The 12,395-nt window shown below is 31.3% G+C and overlaps 1 protein-coding gene across 1 annotated transcript; it reads left to right on the forward strand.

Annotated features, from left to right (window-relative positions):
• The first annotated feature begins 6,352 nt into the window (after window positions 1–6,352).
• LOC11423438 (AUGMIN subunit 7-like) lies at window positions 6,353–7,375 on the forward strand. The gene is made up of 2 exons (XM_039834029.1): window positions 6,353–6,518; window positions 7,126–7,375. The coding sequence occupies exons 1-2, from the start codon at window positions 6,385–6,387 to the stop codon at window positions 7,244–7,246; spliced, it is 255 nt and encodes an 84-aa protein (XP_039689963.1). The 5' UTR covers window positions 6,353–6,384; the 3' UTR covers window positions 7,247–7,375.
• The last annotated feature ends 5,020 nt before the right edge of the window (window positions 7,376–12,395 follow it).

Here is a 12,395-nt window from a genome sequence, read left to right on the forward strand (position 1 = left end):
ACAATTGCCAACTTTAATATATGTTTCATTACTATTTTGATCTCATTTTCATTTCAGATGAGGTTTGTTCTAGGATTTAATCGGTAATTGAAATGCGCATTGCTATTAGAGAGATTTTATCAAGAATTGATCAAGAAAATGTCTCGGTCAATTAAATCTGTTAAATTTTCCTGAAATCAAAGGAGATAATGGTGTGTAATTAAAGAAAGGTGTTAGCAAATATACCGTCTTGAAACTTTCTTGATACAGTTTGTCACTCTATCTATCATTTCCCAATTGAAATATACCCCCAAAAAGATATAATCTAGGGAAACATGTTTTGTTCTAGCGAAAAAGGAGGTTTTAGGGTTCTTTTGTCCTGAAATATCACCATCAACGTCCTGAAATATCACCATCAACGCCGCCACCATATCATGTAAAGTCCTCATACCATGGCCCTGTATGGATCTAAGCAAGCTATAGAAGCTAAGATTAATGTCCCGTTTACTTTGAAATAATTGACCCAACATAAAACATCTGCACAAGCTTTGAATAATGTTTCCGGTTAGCATGTTGCGCCAACCCTGTGCCAAAGGGTGATCATATTGCTATGACGATCCTGAAGGAGCAATTTTTGGCTGTTATAGAGACATGCAAGTACAATCTCAGGTATAGGTTGGAATTTATGTCTTATCATGGGAATACTGAAGACCTAAAGTACTATATTTGCAATTGTAATTAGTATTGGAACCCCCAATTTTACGAAAGGACTAACATGTCAATTTTTTATCGTTTGTTTGTTATTTTGATCGTGTCCATGTTGGTCATGATGTAAGCAAGTGTAAGAGAAGAACTAAATCTCCTTTTGACAATACTGTAGAAAATTAAGCAAATACCAGGAGAAGAAATGCAGAATGATTTCCATAATGATACGGGTTCTGAGAGCTTTTGGCGTTTAAAATAAATCTATTAAGGTTTTGGCGTTTGAAATAATTTTTTTTTTGTGAAACGAGTACATTTAACAACACAGTAACAAAACAGTGTTAAATAAAGAGATTCTTGTCAAAAATAAAATAAAAAAATAAAGAGATTAATGGAATTACAATGATTTTCATTAAGTACGTCTGTGGTGAAATCCTAATTAATATATAGATTCTTGTTTTTTGTCAAAAAAAAAAAAAACTTAAGGAATATAAATAATAATTTTCATATCCACAATGAAAAATGTAATGAAGATAAATACATTTTTCATATAAATATCCATAATGAAAAACTTAACTAAGATACATATATTTTTCCGATCCAGAATAACAAATGTAGCAAAATACCCCGAAAAAATGTAGCAAATTATTTTATACAAACAAGATAAAATGCATACTTCTCAAACCCGTCAAGACTATTTAATGTTCATAAGTAAACACAATGAATGAAAATTCTTGATGGTGAGAAGTAAAGACGATGTGCTCTCTCAGGAATCTTTTTCTGTTAAGGAATATATTCACACCAAATGAAATGAAATATTGTGTAGATGTCTTTTCTCAATTCGAAGTCCCCAATTTGTTGATATACTACTCATCTTCATCATCATCATCATTATCCTCTCCCTCCTCTTCCTCTTCGTCTCATCATCTTCCTCCTCGTCCTCTTCTCCATCCTCTTGTTGTAAGTGTGGCAAAGCTAAAATAATGTGCGTAGCTTGATTGTTATCTTAGTCTTGTTGCACTCGTCCACTTAAAATTTCTTCCTGAAGCATAACTTCTGCTTTTAAATGTTGAAGCTCCTCTTTTAAAGCATCGATAATTGCTAAAAGTAAAAAAATATTTAATTAATTATTATAACATGGCTAATCATTAATGACTTTTTTTTTGCATATACAAATTTGCATTTGATGGGTCTAACTATTTATTAAAAAAAATTGTGACATCATTTTTTTATGTAAGACACTATGTAACAAATGAACCTAAAAAAACAACCAATAAAAAATAAAATACAGCAGTCCTTGAAGGGTAGTACTCATTTGGTAAATTAGATTATCTCAGCCGACAACTTTAGAGATTAATCGCATCATTAGGTATTTTTGAAAGCAAATGAGACTTTTTTCAACAAAGTTTGCTTTATTCACAAACACTGAGGACCAAACTATTGCTTGTTTAAAGATATGATATGAGCTACTTTTTTTAAAAGATTTGTGCCACTTAAAATGGTACTCCCTCCGTTTTTAAATATAAGCAAATTTTACTTTTTAGATTCATTCAATTAATGATGTATGTAGTCCATAATGGAGATTCTTGGAAAAGATCATAGGTTATTGGAACCATATATGCATTTTGCAAACTCATCAATCACATGTTAACCCTGAAAAGAATCATACTAGTTCATGCGACAGTCTGGCATTGAGCAATGCTAATCCACATGCATGTTTGATGCTTGCATGCCAGTAAAATAAGGACTTATATGGTAATCATGCAAAGAGTCTCCTTAAACAAATTTACTTTGAAGAACACAGAATCAATCAAATTTTTATGATAATAAATAAATTCGATATAATAATTTTACCATCTAATGTTTGTTTGAGTGTGCTAATAATTTTTTTTAATAAATACATTGTCTCTCATGCATTTGACATTTCTATATTGAGAACAAAGTTGAACAAGGAGCGTAATCTTGCATATACTTTGTCACTAAACTCTTTGTCCTGAATAGGGATGAACATAAGTCGAATCGAACTCGTCTGAGGTTGACTCGATTTTGATATGAACCTTTTTTCTTTTTACCACAAGTTAGTTTCGTTTAACCTTCACGAGCAACTTGATTTAACACATTTCATTCAACTCATTCATTCAAATCATATGATTCAAAAGTCAATTTTTTTGTCTAAAAAGGTCAACAAAAAAAAATCAGACCTCTGACCATCACTTTTTTGAAAAGGAAAAGATTGAATTAAAGTAAAAGATATCATAAACATAAAATGATTAAAGGATAGTCACAAATTCACTCTTTAAACGAATAAATATGCAGATAAAAATAGAAAACTAAAAACCTATCCGTTGTTATAGACACTTCAAAAGAAAAATACAAAAACATGTCAAATTTATTAGGGTAATTAATTGTTCAAAATGATGTTGTAATACACGTGAAGTCTAAAAAATAACCCTATAAAAATAAAAGACATATTTTAACCTTGTAATTTGAGATTCTTCTTATTTTTGACCATATAATATACATGAAGTCTAGAAAAGTGTCAAAGGTTCAATTTTTCATGATTTTTTTGCATACAGTTTTAGGATGTTAAAATACGGCTTTCCACAAAAAATTGGAATTTTCCGACAAGAGAAAGATTAATTATGAGTTTTCGTTCCCCATAATTATGAATTTCTTGGATAATTCATAATAAATTTGTTTATCGTTTAAAAACTCCAAAATTTCATTGTGAATGTTCTTATAACGTTCTCATCATGCCTAAAAATTAAGTGAATATTTAGTCAGACCAAAATTGGAATTTCATGGTAAAGGTTTTTAAATCAAGATGTTTTTTATTGAGTTTTTGCGCTTTAAAAAAATTCCTAATTCATCCCTCCCTTGTGAGAAATTTTTATCTTCTTTCACTACTAGAAAACTCGCATTTAGCGACGGCCGTTTTCCGTGGCAAAAGAGTTAAAATTCCGAAGCAAACAACTTTGTGACGGGGTTTGCGACGCCTCAAAAGTCCGTCGTAATAATGGGGTCGGAAAAATTGACCGACGGATATCAACTCCGTCACTCATTGCGGCGGCTCACACGGTCGCAATCACCAAAAATCCGTCGCTAAGCCTCCAACATTATGAGAGAACAATCCCGTCGCAAAATATATGGGAATTTAAGTAGCGTCGCGATGCTATCCGACGCTATACTGCAAGACAAAAATTTTGTGACTTTCATATTATCCATCACAAATCAATTTTTTTTTCTTTTTCCCTTTAAAATTAGTTTAGGAAATTTCTCAATTATTTCTCAAAACACTTTTGGAATATAAAACAAGGTGATGAAAAATCACAAGATAAAATACATTAATATGATAAAATACGATAAAAAATCACATTAATATTTGATGAAAAACCTTTTTGATTACGTTCACAAGAATCACACTACTTATCTTTTGCATCAAAATATATTGAAATACTTACTAAATAGTATTAGAACATTTACTTTAAACTAAAACTTATAATCAAATTTTCAAAATAATCTGATAAATAATCAAGTAGGTGGACACAGATGTTAATCCTAACTCGAACGATGAGGTCGATAAGGAGGTATATCTGAATGGCCTTGTGTAAAAGACTCCATGAATTTCTGGAACTGCTCTCGGAGCAATCGCGAATCCTCCTGTGACTGCTCTCGAGCAAAACGTGACTCCTCCTGTGATGCACGAATCAATTCCTCGTTAGTCTTCAACCGCTCCTTGAGTTCCATGTTTTCAGCTGACATTTTAGATATTACAGTCCTCATATGCTCATATTTAGATGGTGAATTATATTATATATATAAGTAAGTTGGTAAGACCTATTCTAAATTTATAGCTTATAGCTTATGTCATATAAGCTTATTCCACTAAGACGTGTTTAGTAACAATCATCTTCTCACGAACTTACATCTTATTTTTATGAGCGTATATCATTTTGTGATAAGCTAATTTAAGTACCTTACATATTAAAGAATACTTCCTCCATCCTATAATAAGTGAGTCATTTGCAAAAAATATTGTCCTAAAAAAATTGATCAATTTCACCTTTCAATACAATATTAATTACTTTTTTTTTCCAATTATAACTTTAATATTCTACTTTACATTTATAATAAAGAATAGTGCACTAATACTTGACTAAAGCACTCAAAACCATTCTCTCTCTCTCTCTCTTGCAATACAATTTTTCTTAGGCTTAATAGCAGTTTTGTCCCCCTAAGTATCAGGAAGTTGCGATTTTGACCCCCTAACAAAATAAATAACAACTCAGCTCTCTAAATATTGCCCCTTTTGAAGTTTTGACCCCTAGACCAATTTTGATCCAGTCAACACACACGTGGCTCCTCACTTAAGTGAGTTGGATGCCACTAAGTGTAATTTTAAATTTAAAAATTCCAAATATGGCTATTTTTGTTTCTTCTGCTCTTGTGGCTTATATTTCAAATGCTATTTATGCCTTAACTCACTAGATTTGGAATGAAATCATGTTTGATTAGTATGTTTTATATGAAATGGACTGAATTGGTTTTTTTAAAGAAGAAATTCTGGGTTTTTTTAAAGAAGAAATCATGTGCCATTCCTTTTTTATTTTTATTTTTTTTTGTCTTTTTTTAATTCAAAAATACATATTTGGATATTTTAATTACTTTTAAATTGAAAATTACACACATAACATCCAACTCACTTAAGTGAGGTGCCACATGTGCGTTGTTCGGGTCAAAATTGGTATGAGAACAAAACTGCAAAAAAGGTAATACTTAGAGAGCTGAATTGTAATTTATTTTGTTAGAAGATCAAAATCATAATTTTCTGATACTTAGAAGCTAAAACTGCTATTAAACTTTTTTTAATAGGTGTAAAACGAACAAAAACAAAACTCACTTTTAATGGGATGGAGGATGTATAACTTCTCACTTTCATCTCAATATCACCATTGCAATCTTGATTGACTATTTACCCAATTTTCATTTTTTTTGGTGGCCGGGATTTGAACACAGATCTTGTATATATTATGCATTGTTCCGACCAACTGAGCTAAACTCACGATGACATTTATTTACCCAATTTCTAACCCCTTATTATATTAGTACAATAAAAAAATCAAAATATTTATTCCTATTTTTCCACTACCACCACCTTTTTGCTATCCACCACCCCGGATCAACCAAGTAAAAAATGGATACTTATCGGTAATACTGTACGAGTATTATTCGCAAATTCTGTAAAATTATTTCATTCAAATTTGAATTTTTCTTTTCTCTCACATAGAACTGGTAGTTGATAAATTTTGAAGTTGAAATAGGTGAACCCAATCATCATCGATACGAATTGAAGAAGCAAGCAGCATTAAGGTAACATAATCAAACATTATTCACACTTTCTTATGTTTATATTTTCTTATAGAAGTTTGTTAGTAACTAACTAACCGTTGTTTTTCGATTTTTCTCTAATCTCCACATTCCCACTTTCATTTTATAACCGTCACTTCAATGCTGTCTTTGTTGCACTGCCTGCAATTTGTTGCCTCAGATCAGATCCAGATTCATCTGGTAAATAATTCTGTTTTCAGATTGATTGATTGTTGAATGAACAATCAAATTGGTCTATGTCTTTGTAAATCACTATCAAATAAGTTTCCGAATTTGTTATCTAAAGGTGGATGAAATAATTTGATACATAAGAAGATGGCATCAAAGCAAATGGAAGCTATTCAGAAGAAATTAGGAATGCTAAACTATCCAAGGGCAAATGCATCTGCTCAGTCCCTTTTATTTGCTGGCATGGAGCGCTATGCCCTTTTTGAATGGCTCTTCTTTCGGTATCTTCTTTTCTCTGTCATTAAAATCCATTCTGATTTTGTTGGCGCTTATGAACAAGGTTTAAAATCACAGTTGTGTTGCGTTTTTTATATTTTGCAATAATTATAATCAAATTTTGGCTGTCAAAATGTTTAACAACCGCTTTTCTAAAACCTTCCTTGTAAAGTTGTTTTCGAAAACAAGTTAACGGAAACTGGAATTCTTAAGGTGTTAGATTTGCGTAATAATCTTTCATAGTTCATACAACCATCTGGATGATAAGGATTTATAGTGCATGTTTTGGAATTGACGCGCATTTCTTAACTGTTTCAGAGTTAAAATTAGGCAGGTGAAAATAGGGGCAGACTGCAGTTGAAAATTTGGAACAAAAATTTATTTTTCTCTTGCTTGGTGTTTTCAATAACCCCCAAAGTGTTTTCTTCTAGCTATGCTTCTGTAGCTTGAAAGTAATTTTTACTGATTATTTTGCCAATTTTCTATTTTCACGATGTTTTGGATTTCCTTGTTTGAGCGTATTTGCAGCAGTGCTGCTAACACTTCTGTGATGTATTGATTTCCATGGTAAGAGTTAGACCTAATGATCTTTGATGTTTGTACTTGCAACAGGCTATTAGGTGATAAGTCACCCTTCTCTCAACAAAACTTACAAGGGGATGCCCTTGATCGGGATGAGGAGACGGCTCGAATTCAATGTAAGAGGTTTCTTTTTCTTTGTTTCGAAAATTAAAATTTTGTTGGTTGAAACTAGTAGGAAGGATCTAGAGATTAATGAGTTGGATCCAAATATGGTTTATGACATAACATTATGACGTAATTTGATCCATATAGCCAACCCCACTTGGTAGGATAAGGCTTGGTTGTTGTTGTTGTTTGATACCTCAGCATCCAAGCTTTATTTGCAACCGAGTTTTGCAACACTGAGGACCAAACTATTGCTTGTTTAAAGATATGATATGAGCTACTTTTTTTTTAAAGATTTGTGCCACTTAAAATGGTACTTCCTTCGTTTCTAAATATAAACAAATTTTACTTTTTAGATTCATTCAATTAATGATGTATGTGGTCCATACTAGAGGTTCTTGGAAAAGATCATAGGTTCTTGGAACCATATATGCATTTTGCAAACTCATCAATCACATGTTAACCCCGAAAAGAATCATACTAGTTCATGCGACAGTCTGGCACTAAGCAATGCTAATCCACATGCATGTTTGATGCTTGCATGGCTACCACGCGGTAGTCATGCACCCTTTTTCAGTAAAATAAGGACTTATATGGTAATCATGCAAAGAGTCTCCTTAAACAAATTAACTTTGAAGAACACAGACTCAATCAAATTTTTATGATAACAAATAAACTCGATAGAATAATTTTACCATCTAATGTTTGTTTGAGTGTGCTAATAATTTTTTTTAATAAATACATTGTCTCATGCATTTGACATCTCTATATTGAGAACAAAGTTGAACAAAGAGCGTAATCTTGCACAAGCTTTGTCACTAAACTCTTTGTTTCGAATAGGGATGGACATAAGTCGAATCGAACTCGTCTGAGGTTGACTCGATTTTGATATGAATCTTTTTTCTTTTTACCACAAGTTAGTTTCGTTTAACCTTCACGAGCAACTTGATTTAACACATTTCGTTCAACTCATTCGTTCAAATCATATGATTCAAAAGTCAATTTTTTTGTCTAAAAAGGTCCAAAAAAAAAAAATAACAGACCTCTGACCATCACTTTTTTGAAAAGGAAAAGATTGAACTAAAGTAAAAGATATCATAAACATAAAATGATTAAAGGATAGTCACAAATTCACTCTTCAAACGAATAAATATGCAGATAAAAATAGAAAACTAAAAACCTATCTGTTGTTATAGACACTTCAAAAGAAAAATACAAAAACATGTCAAATTTATTAGGGTAATTAATTGTTCAAAATGATCTTGTAATACACGTGAATTCTAAAAAATAACCCTATAAAAATAAAAGACATATTTTAAACTTGTAATTTGAGATTCTTCTTATTTTTGACCATATAATATATATGAAGTCTAGAAAAGTGTCAGAGGTTCAATTTTCATGATTTTTTTTGCATACTGTTTTAGGATGTTAAAATACGGCTTTCCAAAAAAAAATTGGAATTTTCTGGCAAGAGAAAGATTAATTATGAGTTTTCGTTCCCCATAATTATGAATTTCTTGGATAATTCATAATAAATTTGTTTATCGTTTAAAAACTCCAAAATTTCATTGTGAAGGTTCTTATAACGTTCTCATAATGCCTAAAAATTAAGTGAATGTTTAGTCAGACCAAAATTGGAATTTCATGGTAAAGGTTTTTAAATCAAGACGTTTTTTTATTGAGTTTTTTGTGCTTTAAAAAAATTCCTAATTCATCCGTCCCTTGTGAGAAAATTTTATCTTCTTTATGGAAAGCCATATTTTAATGTCATGAATATCACACTTTTAAAAGAAAAACACTTCCTAAACATAACTCCATAAAATCATAAAAAATTCAATCTCTATAGTTTTTTTTGGACTATAAAGTGAAAAATAAGAAGAATATCAAATTACAACGTTAGAATATATTTACGGTCTCATTTTTCATATTTCGTATATGTTACATGACTAATTTGAATAATTAACCAAATTTAAGCTAAAAAATAAAAATAAAACCCAACAAATTTTCAACTGAATTATATTATATATATAGGTATGTTGGTAAGCTTATTCTAAATTTATAGCTTATAGCTTATGTCATATAAGCTTAGTAACAATCATCTTTTTATGAACTTATATCTTATTTTTATGAGCGTATATCATTTTGTGATAAGCTAATTCAAGTAGCTTACATATTAAAGATTACTTCCTTCATCCTATAATAAGTGAGTCATTTGTAAAAAATAGTGTCCCAAAAAAATTGACTCATTTCACTTTTCAATACAATATTAATTACTTTTTTTTCTTTCTTCCAGTTATAACTTTAATATTCTACATTACATTTAAGATAAAGAATAATGCACTAATACTTGACTAAAGCACTCAAAACCATTCTCTATCTCTCTCTCTCTCATACAATACAATTTTTCTTAGGCTTAATAGCAGTTTTGTCCCGCTAAGTATCAGAAAGTTGCGATTTTGACCCCTTAATAACAAAATAAATTACAACTCACTTTTGAAGTTTTAACCCCTAGATCAATTTTGACCCACACACGTGGCTCCTCACTTAAAATGTTGGATGCCACATGTGTAATTTTAAATTTAAAAAATCCAAATATGGCTATTCTTGTTTCTTCTACTCTTGTGGTTTATATTTCAACCGTCATTTATGCCTTAACTCACTAGATTTGGAATGAAATCATGTTTGATTAGTATGTTTTATATGAAATGGACTGAATTGGTTTTTTTAAAGAAGAAATTCTGGGTTTTTTTAAAGAAGAAATCACGTGTCATTCCTTTTTTATTTTTATATTTATTGTCTTTATTTAATTCAAAAATACATATTTGAATTTTTTAATTACTTTTAAATTGAAAATTACACACATAACATCCAACTCACTTAAGTGAGGTTCCACATGTGCGTTGTTCGGGTTAAAATTGGTATGAAAACAAAAGTGCAAAAAAGGTAATACTTAGAGAGCTGAGTTGTAATTTATTTTGTTAGAAGACCAAAATCACAATTTTCTGATACTTAGAAGCTAAAACTGCTATTAAGCTTTTTTTAATAGGTGTAAATCGAACAAAAACAAAACTCACTTTCATCTCAATATCACCATTGCAATCTTGATTGACTATTTTCCCAATTTCTTTTTTGTGGTGGGTGGGATTTGAACTCAAACCTTGTATATATTATGCATTATCCCTACCAACTGAGCTAAGCTCACGAGGACATTTATTTATCCAATTTCTAACCTTATTATAGTAGTACAATAAAAAAATCAAAATATTTATTCCTATTTTTCCACAACCACCACCTTTTTGCTATCCACCACCCCGGATCAACCAAGTAAAAAATGGATACTTATCGGTAATACTGTACGAGTATTATTCGCAAATTCTGTAAAATTATTTCACCATTTTAGAAGTATCTATGCCTAAGAGATACTCATTCAAATTTGAATTTTTCTTTTCTTTCACATAGAACTGGTAGTTGATAAATTTTGAAGTTGAAATAGGTGAACCCAATCATCATCGATACGAATTGAAGAAGCAAGCAGCATTAACGTAACATAATCAAACACTATTCACACTTTCTTATGTTTATATTTTCTGTGCTCGTGATTTTCGGATATCAAACCATTAATTGATTTGAATCGTCAATCTTTGAACTCTCGATTTTTATTCATGGGAAGGGAAAAAAATGAGTGAAAACCCTTATCGAGACTTTGGATTCGGGGGTTGGTTACGCGAAAGCTAAGCGTCTACGGTATTCCGTAGGAACCTCTTACCTAATTTATCTTTTGCTTATTTTATTACCTAAAAGTCTAAGTGAAAGAATGGAGGGAGAAGAAGTATGTTTTTGGTTATTTTTATTTGATTTGGAAGGATGAAAATCCTATGCCTACATACCCTTAAAGAAAAGGGATCAAAACCAATGTAGTTCACCTAAAAAGTTTCTTTTTGGTGGGTTGGTTGATTTTAAATTTTAGAAAATGGTTTTAAGAAGGGATAAGAAGCCTCAAGGCATCAGATAAAATAAGGTGAGGTTGGTCAAATTTTAATTACAAGAAATCAAGTCTATTATGAATATTAATTCAATTAAGCATTTGATTAAGAAAATAAAAAGGAAAACACTTGGGTTACAAACCAAGGTTTATTAAGAAAATATTTTTGGAGTTTTGCATGTTTGATTTTTTGAGAAAATGATTTTTCTAAACTAAACGCTAGCTAAAAAACTAAACGCAACGACGTAACATGAAAGAAAATAAAGTGCGGTGGTGTCGGTGCGTGTGTCGGTGCGTTGTGTTATTACATCAATTCCTAGATACATTCTATGGTCTCAAGAGAAAGATAATAGCCAGAAGTAAAAATGCACAAAATAAATTACATCAACTTCCTAATCATACATAGTAAAATAATACCAATGAAATAAAATGACAAAAAATTAAATATGCATGAGATGATTCAAATATACTACAATAATAATGACAAAATAGTAAATAACCAATTAACACAAAGCAAAACATATTTTTTGTAATTTTTAGAGAGATTTTAAAAAGTGAAAGAGGTGGAGAAAGTAAAAACAGGGGTATAATTAACAAAACTGTAGTGAATTTTAAAAAAAAATTGGGCTTAAGCAAAAACGGGTCGGTTCGGGTTACTGGAGCGGGTCATCAGGTTAAACATTAGCCGCATGATTAAGATCAGACAGATTAAGATCGGACAGAGGAGCAACATAGACCACAGGATCAAAGATTCAAAGGACAAGGGTGTGTGGGTGCATGGTAAGGCCATACACCCACGCGTATGGGATCAAAGAGGGCTATATATAGGCTGTAGTTCACAAAATTCATTCATTTCCAAATTTCCTTCTCTCTCCTCACACGTTTTCTCCCTTCTCTCTCCTAATTTCTTCGTCTTCTCCGACGGAAGGGATGGGGTTCCGGCGCGGTGGCCGGTGGTGCACCACCGTGCCGGAGTTTTCAAAACACTCCTTTTTCAAAAACAATTACATATTATTATATCTTTTTTCGTGTAGATGATAGATCCGGACTTAGATTTCAAAGAAAAGCAACAACACGTCTAGATCTACAATCAAACAATACGAAAATAAAATACTACCTTCTTTACCTCGGATTCCGATCTGCTCTAACAAGGAGGAGCCGATTCGGTTTGTGCTTCAGCGTTGTAAGGCCGGTTCAGTTTCTTCTTCTTCCT

The sequence above is a fragment of the Medicago truncatula genome, chromosome 5, assembly GCF_003473485.1.
Source record: "Medicago truncatula cultivar Jemalong A17 chromosome 5, MtrunA17r5.0-ANR, whole genome shotgun sequence".
Taxonomy (NCBI): Eukaryota; Viridiplantae; Streptophyta; class Magnoliopsida; order Fabales; family Fabaceae; genus Medicago; species Medicago truncatula.

Coding starts and splice junctions, on each gene's coding strand:
- LOC11423438 (XM_039834029.1), top strand. CDS start 6,385: ATGGCATCAAAGCAAATGGAAGCTATTCAGAAGAAATTAGGAATGCTA. Junction 6,519..7,125: donor TTTGAATGGCTCTTCTTTCG/GTATCTTCTTTT, acceptor TACTTGCAACAG/GCTATTAGGTGATAAGTCAC.